At 36.4% G+C, this 10,057-nt stretch overlaps 1 protein-coding gene across 3 annotated transcripts in view; it reads right to left on the bottom strand.

The window, feature by feature from the left end:
• Positions 1-10,057, bottom strand: part of POLR3G (RNA polymerase III subunit G) — a 47,102-nt gene that overhangs the window by 22,712 nt on the left and 14,333 nt on the right. For all 3 annotated transcript variants that reach the window (XM_024125631.2, XM_024125650.2, XM_028493067.2), the window contains exon 4: positions 1,330-1,386. In XM_024125631.2, the coding sequence (XP_023981399.1) occupies positions 1,330-1,386 (57 nt within the window). The remainder of the gene's footprint in view (positions 1-1,329; positions 1,387-10,057) is intronic.

The following is a 10,057-nucleotide window of genomic DNA, read 5'->3' as shown; positions in this document are numbered from 1 at the left end:
TAGGGTGGATAGCTAGTGGGAAGCAGCCGCATGGCACAGGGAGATCAGCTCGGTGCTTTGTGACCACCTAGAGGGGTGGGATAGGGAGGGTGGGAGGGAGGGAGACGCAAGAGGGAAGATATATGGGAACATATGTATATGTATAACTGATTCACTTTGTTGTAAAGCAGAAACTAACACACCATTGTAAGGCAATTATACTCCAATGAAGATGTTAAAAAATAATAATAATTTTGCCTGCATTAAGTAAACAATTCCTTTAATTTGTCACTTCCTTTTCATTTTTAAGCTTAATCAGAAAAATGAAGCAACATAAAAATAGATAAAAATGCTGCCTACTAATAAAAGAAAAACTCAGTGTCTTCTGCAGAAAACATTTATATCTCAAGCTATTTTAGCCGAACTAATAAATTTTGCTTTAAATGTTTCTTTTTATAAACAATCCACAGGTGATCATGAGAAAGTATTTAAAGAGAATCATTTAGAGATGAATGTTTATGAAGTAGAAGAAATGAGAGACCTAAGACAGTGTTTTCAGAGGGACACAACCTTATCAATAGTTGGCACTGAAAAGAAAGCACTGTAAGTCAGGAACACAATAATGCTGTAAATGCAACTTATGCATTTACATACAGGCAGTTTCTATAACACACCAAGGACAGAGATGTCAAAGTAAAGTGAGTTAAAATGAGGAGACCTGAGTTTTAGTAGTATGGTCCATGTCGTCCTGACAGGTCTCTTTATTTCTATGGCAACTGTTAATTTTCTATAAAATGAATGAACTGGATGAGTTCTCTGCAGCCCCCTTTCACCTTTTCTCTATCCAAGGCAATTTTGTGAATGTTGAAAAAAAAAACTCTTAGGTATGGTTCTGTTGAAAAGGCATCTTAACAATCAAAAAGAGTCTATGCCTGTTGGAAAGAAAGGAAGATACACAAACTTGGCTTAAAATATTCATAAAAATAGACTTGCTTTCTCCTCAGAAGCTATAAAATCACGCAGGTGCACAAAAGTGAGGACTACTGGTATTAGAGACTAAAACTGTGATTGTGGCAAAAAGAAATGGAAAACCCAATGGTTCTGGTGAGCCCGTTTATAAAAAAAAAACAAAGTATCCTAAGAATTTCCACAAAAACACTTCAACCCTTCCGTGTTACAATATAAAAATCTTTTCATCTTAGTTTTCAAAAGATATATGTTGCTAATTAATTATAGGAAAAGAGCCAGACTCTATTTTCCTATGGTGAAAATACAAAATTTGTCCTAAAAAATATGGGGTAGGGAGATAGCCTTTAAAGATTACTTTAACATTTTCAGTCGTACAATTACCTGGTATCCACTCTTCTTTGTACACCTTCATATATCTTTTACTATATCTTTCAATATCTAGAAAAAAGAAAAAACAAATTTTAAAATAATTGAAAACACCAGGTAACATCTTTTATTTCACATACAGGGAGTTTCTTACATTTCTCTACAATGTGTTCCTGGACACATACTGAACAGTTCAATGAATATTACATGTTTAGGGAAGTGGCAAGAAGCACCTGGGTATGAATGGCTGGGGGTGAGCAGAGACCTAAACCCTAATTATGGTTCTTAGAATCAGACAATCTGACTCATCTCTAAGAATATTCACAAAAGCCCAAATGCAAGTCAGGAAGCCACTTACACATAAGGGCAGGGGGTCTCTTTGGCATCTTCTATTTTCTTCTTGTGACAATGGCCTCCAGCTCCCAATCTCTAAACCTTGTATAACTGTAAGGTATTAAGTACTTAGTGAGGATGGAGGGCTGTTTGCTTACCTCCAGTAAGGTAAGCAAATGCTTAATACAAACATTTACTTAGGTTTCTCAGTGAGCTACTTTTCACAATCAATTGGGGAGGAGAATGGGGAAAAGGGTAGGATTAGGTAAGGTTGGACTTGATGGGGCATGAATGAGCAAGCTGCAAGCCTTCCATGTCACTGCTGAGAACTCTGCAGGGACCTTATGAGCTCACCAAAAACGGGACTGTGGCTGTGGCTCTTGTTCTGCTTTGCCCACTTTGCCACAAGAAATTCCCTCGATGAGGGCCCAAACCCTTTCCCAACAGCACAAGTTAGCAAGTGACACCATTATACAATAGCTGAAACCATGGTTCATCAGAAAAACTGGTTTAGGAGTATAGTCATGAAAAGCAGAAGGTAATATAAAAGATGAAAATATAAAAATCAAGACCCAAGTAGACACTGATTTTTCTTCCATGTTAAAAAAAAATGCTTCCAGACTCATGGATACAGGGAACAAACTAGTGGTTACGAGTGGGGAGAGGGAGGTGGGTAGGGGCAATACAGGGGTAGGGGATTAAGAGGTACAAACTATTAGGTACAAAATAAGCTACAGGGATACATTGTACAACACAGGGAATATAGTAAATATTTTATAATAACTATAAATGAAGTGTAACCTTTAAAAATTGTGAATCACTATTTTGTACACCTGTAACATATAATATTGTACACCAAATAATACTAAGACCATGGTGTTAGACAAAGATAACTAAAATAAAGAGTAGACCAGAAACTAAGAGACAAGGCTTTTCTAGATATTTAACTGACTTCAATCTTGCTCTCAGGTTTTTCATCTGTAAAGAGAAGGCAAATGAGAGATTCCCAGCATCTGCATTTTAAATTTTTCTCCAAAACAGATTCTGTATTTTGAAAAAATTTAACCCTCAATTTACCAAGAAAAAATTATTACCATTTATTAATAATAATGGTTACTACCAATGAACCATTTTTATATTTTTAAGTGACTTTCAAATAATTTACAGAAGAATAAGAGATGTTGAAAACCAACTACTGGAATTCAATTTTAAAAAGCAAAGGATATAAATAGACATTTCTCCAAAGAAGATATACATGGACAAAAAGCACATGCTAAGATGTTCAACATCATTAGTCATTAGGGAAATTCCAATCAAAACTACAATGAGCTACCACTTTATACCCAGTTAGATGGCTAGAACTAAAAAGACAGTAGTAAGTGTTGACAAGGATGTGGAGAAATTGGAACCCTTATACATTGTTGGTAATGTAAAATGGTGCAACTACTTTGGAAAACATTTTGGCAATTCCTCAAAATGTAAAATAGTTACCATATGACCCTAGATATGTACACAATAAAAGTGACATATGTCCACCCAACAACATGTATACAAATGTGCATAGCAGCATTATTCATGGTAGCCCCAATGTGGAACTGACCCAAATGTCCATCAACTGATGAATGAACAAAATGTGGTATACACATATAATGGAATATAATTCAACCATAAAAAGGAATGAAACACTGATACATGGCTTACTATGTATGAACTCTGAAAACATTATGCTAAGTGAAAGTAATCAGTCACAAAAGAACACATGATTCCATTTATATGAAATGTCTAGAACAGACAAATCACTAGAGACAAAGCAGATTACTGGTTGCCATGGGCTGAGGGGGGGAGGGGACAATGGGGAGTGATACTAATGGGTATGGGGGAATCTCTTCAGGATGATGAACAAGTTCTAAAAATTAGATAGCACTGTTGGTAGCACAATTCTGTGAGTACACTCAAAGGCACTGAAATATTTTAAAAAGTAAATTTTAGATATGTGAATTTTATCTCAATAAAGCTGTTATTTAAAAAGAAAGAAAATTAATTACTGAGAATTTTAATAACAAAGTATAGAAAACTCATTATATTCAACTATTTTCCTGGTTTTGAAGGTATATTCACCCCAAATGGGCTACATCCTTTGAATGCAGCTAACTGTGCATCAACTGTGCATCGTGAATTTGTCATGTACAAGCCTTAAATATAAGCATTTCATATATCCTGATTCCAGATTTCAAATACATCTTTAATAAATTCTAACATTATTTCTGTTTTTTCTCACACCTGCACCACCCAAGTGATTCTAGATTACAAATACATTTCTATTAATAGGTTTTAGCTTATTACTTCCAATTCTTCTTGTATTTGCACCATCAAAATGTAACACTTGAAAAAACTGTTATGGCTCACACTTTTGTTGAAGAGAGGATGGCCCAGCCATCTTCTTTGATCTATAATTGTAAAACATTTTCATTACTAAATTTATAATTACCAATTAATGTGATCAATCCAATAAATTGTTTCATTTCTACATAATCTATTTCATTTCAATCATCTTTGTCTTTGCCTTTGCCTTCAGCAGTTGTCTTGTTACAAACTATATGAAATAAAATTTGGTATATAAATACCATCAAAAAAGAAAAAAAGTATGGTCACATCATTTTAGCAAACAGAATTTTCAAGGTTCCTATCACGAAATATTATGCAAAAGATTAACTGTATGAAAATACCATATGTCCTTTTCATTCTTAGAGATATACTGTTTACTCATTGATTCATGAGTTCATAGTAGAGAACAGTTAATGAAAACTGATGAAATAATATCTATGATGATGAAACAGTAAAATACTTTAAGATGCAAGAAAAATAAGATCACTAAAGTTCCAAAATGTATTTTAGATTTATGAAAGGGTCCAATTGGCCAGTATGGTAATGCTAAGATAATAGGAATTTTTTTTCTTTTCTAAAGCACATTCTCTTTGTTCTTTGGAAGATGTCTATGAAAAAATAAGTAATGAATATCAATCATTACATAAAATAGTAAGAACTGCTCAAAAAGAAACTAAAAAATTAAAATGGACCCTGACAGTACATTGAGAGTTTAATAAACAAAACAAACTCCATTTGTTCAATAACAGACCTTGTGGTCATAATGCAGGTAAATGTATGATTTCCATTAAGCTTTTGAAAATGGCTTACAGAACTATCACCACTGTCACTCCTGTTTCTAGCTCAGAGGACCCCAGTGGTTCAAGAACCTGAGCTGGGAACCACCGGACCAGATGCTCTCTATGCACCTTTGCAGCTAAAACTCATTAAAATAATAAAATTCATTGATTCATTTCTCTTTATGAAAAAAATAATAAATTTCATTGCAGAGAAAATACCAATCATTTCTATAATTCTACCTCAGAACACTATAAACAAACCTTGAATCTATCACAACATGAAATATGTTTATTATGTGCCCTCAGTTCTTTTTTTTTTTTTTTTGGCGGTACGCGGGCCTCTCACTGTTGTGGCCTCTCCCGTTGCGGAGCACAGGCTCCGGACACACAGGCTCAGCGGCCATGACTCACGGGCCTAGCCGCTCCGCGGCATGTGGAATCTTCCCGGACCGGGGCACGAACCCGTGTCCCCTGCATCGGCAGGCAGACTCTCAACCACTGCGCCACCAGGGAAGCCCCCCCTCAGTTCTTTGTGAACAAATCTCAATGCTCTGAGCCACCAGCCATTTGATTATCAGGAAGAGATCTCCTACCTTATTTGTCCAAGTCTGTAGAGCTTTAGTTCTTTACATTAGTCCATAAGTCTCTCTTTCCTAAAGCACATAGGTAGTGAGTGATGAGAGAAGGCTGGTGAAGATACAGAGATGGAACACTATCTAGAATATGGCTCCCTATGAAAGTTGTGTACTTCTATTCAGTCTGACCAATTCCTTTCCATTCATGGTGTGTATATGCACACTATGTGTGTGTGTGTGTGTGTGTGTGTATATATATAATGTATATATACAGTATATATAAACCTGTATTCACACATATATATTATATTTTTTTAAAAGACTTTTTAAAAATTTATTATTTCTTTATTTATTTTAACATCTTTATTGAAGTATAATTGCTTTACAATGGTTAGTTTCTGCTGTATAACAAAGTGAATCAGCTATACATATACATATATCCCCATATCTCCTCCCTCTTGCATCTCCCTCCCACCCTCCCATCACATCCCTCTAGGTGGTCACAAAGCACTGAGCTGATCTCCCTGTGCTCTGGGGCTGCTTCCCACTAGCTATCTATTTTACATTTGGTAGTATATATAAGGCCATGCCACTCTCTCACTTCGTCCCAGCTTACCCTTCCCCCTCCCCATGTCCTCAAGTCCATTCTCTACGTCTGCATCTTTATTCCTGCACTGACCCATGTTCTTCAGAAGCATGGACACTTAGGTTGCTTCCATGTCCCGGCTATTGTAAATAGAGCTGCAATGAACATTGCGGTACATGATTCTTTTTGAATTATAGTTTTCTCAGGGTATATGCACAGTAGTGGGATTGTTGGGTCGTATGGTAGTTCTATTTTTAGTTTTTTAAGGAACCTCCGTACTGTTCTCCATAATAGCTGTATCAATTTACATTCCCACCAACAGTGCAAGAGGGTTCCCTTTTCTCCACACCCTCTCCAGCATTTATTGTTGTAGATTTTTTGATGATGGCCATTCTGACTGGTATTAGGTAATACGTCATTGTAGTTTTGATTTGCATTTCTGTAATGATTAGTGATGTTGAGCATTCTTTCATGTGTTTGTTGTCAATCTGTATATCTTCTTTGGAGAAATGTCTATTTAGGTCTTCTGCCCATTTTTGGATTGTGTTGTTTGTTTTTTTGATATTGAGCTGCATGAGCTGCTTGTAAATTTTGGAGATTAATCCTTTGTCAGTTGCTTCATTTGCAACTATTTTCTCCCATTCTGAGGGTTGTCTTTTCGTCTTCTTTATGTTTTCCTTTGCTGTGTAAAAGCTTTTAAGTTTCATTAGGTCCCATTTGTTGATTTTTGGTTTTATTTCCATTTCTCTAGGAGGTGGGTCAGAAAGGATCTTGCTGTGATTTATGTCATAGTGTTCTTCCTACGTTTTCCTCTAAGAGTTTTATAGCGTCTGGCCTTACATTTAGGTCTTTAATCCATTGTGAGTTTATTTTTGTGTATGTTATCAGGGAGTGTTCTAACTTTTTGTAGTATAGTGTGAAGTCCGGGAGCCTGATTCCTCCAGCTCCATTTTTCTTTCTCAAGATTGCTTTGGCTATTCGGGAGTCTCCTGTGTTTCCATACAAATTGTAAAATTTTTTGTCCTAGTTCTGTGAAAAATGCCATTGGAAATTTGATAGGGATTGCATTGAATCTGTAGATTGCTTTGGGTAGTATAGTCATTTTCATAATGTTGATTCTTCAATCCAAGAACATGGTATTTCTCTTGATCTGTCTGTATCATCTTTAATTTCTTTCATCAGTGTCTTATAGTTTTCTGCACACAGGTCTTTTGTCTCCTTAGGTAGGATTTTTGCTATGTATTTTATTCTTTTTGTTACAGTGGTAAATGGGAGTGTTTCCTTAATTCCTCTTTCAGATTTTTCATCATTAGTATATACAAACGCAAGAGATTTCTGTGCATTAAATTGTATCCTCTACCAAATTCATAGATTAGCTCTAGTAGTTTTCTGGTAGCATCTTTAGGATTCTCCATGTATATTATCATGTTGTCTGCAAACAGTGACAGCTTTACTTCTTCTTTTCCGATTTGGATTCCTTTTATTTCTTTTCCTTCTCTGATTGCTGTGGCTAAAACTTCCAAAACTATGTTGAATAACAGTGGTGAGAGTGGACAAACTTTGTCTTGTTCCTGATCTTAGAGGAAATGGTTTCAGTTTTTCACCATTGAGAACGATGTTGGCTGTGGGTTTGTCATATATGGCCTTTATTATGTTGAGGTAAGTTCCCGCTATGCCTACTTTCTGCAGGGTTTTTATCATGGGTGGTGAATTTTGTCAAAAGCTTTTTCTGCATCTATTGAGATGATCATATGGTTTTTCTCCATCAGTTGGTTAGTATGGTGTATCACATTGATTGATTTGCGTATACTGCAGAATCCTTGCATTCCCAGAATAAACCCCACTTGATCATGGTGTATGATCCTTTCAATGTGCTTTTGGATTCTGTTTGCTAGTATTTTGTTGACGATTTTTGCATCTATGTTCATCCGTGATACTGGCCTGTAGTTTTCTTTCTTTGTGACATCTTTGTCTGGTTTTGGTATCAGGGTGATGGTGGCCTCATAGAATGAGTTTGGGAGTGTTCCTCCCTCTGCTGTATTTTGGAAGAGTTTGAGAAGGAAAGGTGTTAGCTCTTCGCTAAATATTTGATAGAATTCGCCTGTGAAGCCATCTGGCCCTAGGCTTTTGTTTGTTGGAAGATTTATAATCACAGTCTCAATTTCAGTGCTTGTGATTGCTGTTTATATTTTCTATTTCTTCCTGGTTCAGTCTCAGAGGTTGTGCTTTTCTAAGAATTTGTCCATTTCTTCCAGGTTGGCCATTTTATTTGCATATAGTTGCTTGCAGTAACCCATGATTCTTTGTATTTCTGCAGTGTCACTTTTCATTTCTATTATTTCTGATCTGATCTTTATGACTTCTTTCCTTCTGCTAACTTTGGGGTTTTTTGTTCTTCTTTCTCTAACGGCTTTAGATGTAAGGTTAGGTTGTTCATTTGGGATTTTTCTTGTTTCTTGAGGTAGGATTGTATTGCTATAACCTTCCCTCTTAGAACTGCTTTTGCTGCATCCCATAGGTTTTGGGTCATCGTGTTTTCTTGTCATTTGTTTCTAGGTATTTTTTGATTTCCTCTTTGAATTTTTCAGTGATCTCTTGGTTATTAAGTAGTGTATTGTTTAGCCTCCATGTGTATGTATTTTTTACAGATTTTTTCCTGTAGTTGATATCTAATCTCACAGCGTTGTGGTCGGAAAGATACTTGATACGATTTCAATTTTCTTAAATTTACAAGGCTTGATTTGTGACCCAAGATATGATCTATCCTGGAGAATGTTCCATGAGCACTTGAGAAGAAGGTGTATTCTGTTGTTTTTGGATGGAATGTCCTATAAATATCAATTAAATCCATCTTGTTTAATGTGTCATTTAAAGCTGTGTTTCCTTATTTATTTCATCTTAGATGATCTGTCCATTGGTGAAAGTGGGGTGTTAAAGTCCTCTGCTATGATTGTGTTACTGTCAATTTCCCCTTTCATGGCTGTTAGTATTTGCCTTTGCATTGAGGTGCTCCTATGTTGGGTGCGTAAATAGTTACAATTGTTATATCTTCTTCTTGGGTTGATCTCTGAATCATTATGTAGTGTCCTTCTTTGTCTCTTGTAATAGTCTTTATTTTAAAGTCTATTTTGTCTGCTGAGAATTGCTTTTCCAGCTTTCTTTTGATTTCCATTTGCATGGAATATCTTTTTTTTTTAATTTAAATAATTTATTTATTTATGGCCGTGTTGGGTCTTCGTTTCTGTGCGAGGGCTTTCTGTAGTTGTGGCAAGCAGGGGCCACTCTTCATCGTGGCGCATGGGCCTCCCACTATTGCGGCCTCTCTTGTTGCGGAGCACAGGCTCCAGACGCGCAGGCTCAGTAATTGTGGCTCACGGGCCCAGTTGCTCTGCGGCATGTGGGATCTTCCCAGACCAGGGCTCGAACCCGTGTCCCCTGCATTGGCAGGCGATTTCTCAACCACTGCGCCACCAGGGAAGCCCTAGAATATCTTTTTCCATCCCCTCACTTTCAATCTGTATGTGTCCCTAGGTCTGAAGTGTGTCTCTTGTAGACAGCATATATATTGGTCTTGTTTTTGTAACCATTCAGCCAGTCTATGTCTTTGGGTTGGAGCATTTAATCCATTTACATTTAAGGTAGTTATTGATATGTATGTTCCTATTACCATTTTCTAAATCGTTTTGGGTTTGTTATTGTAGGTCTTCTCCTTCTCTTTTGTATCCTGCCTAGAGAAGTTCCTTTAGCATTTGTTGTAAAGCTGGTTTGGTGGTGCTGAATTCTTTTAGCTTTTGCTTGTCTGCAAAGCTTTTAATTTCTCCATTGAATCTGAATGAGATCCTTGCTGGGTAGAGTAATCTTGGTTGTAGGTTTTTCTCCTTCATCACTTTAAATATGTCCTGCCACTCCTTTCTGCCTTTCAGAGTTTCTGCTGAAAGATCAGCTGTTAACCTCATGGGGATTCCCTCGTATATTATTTGTTGCTTTTCCCTTGCTGCTTTTAACATTTTTTCTTTGTATTTAATTTTTGATAGTTTGATTAATATGTGTCTTGGCATGTTTCTCTTTGGATTTATCCTGTATGG

Source organism: Physeter macrocephalus, chromosome 8 (assembly GCF_002837175.3).
Source record: "Physeter macrocephalus isolate SW-GA chromosome 8, ASM283717v5, whole genome shotgun sequence".
In the NCBI taxonomy this organism is placed as follows: Eukaryota; Metazoa; Chordata; class Mammalia; order Artiodactyla; family Physeteridae; genus Physeter; species Physeter macrocephalus.
This window is presented reverse-complemented; position numbering and strand designations above follow the sequence as displayed.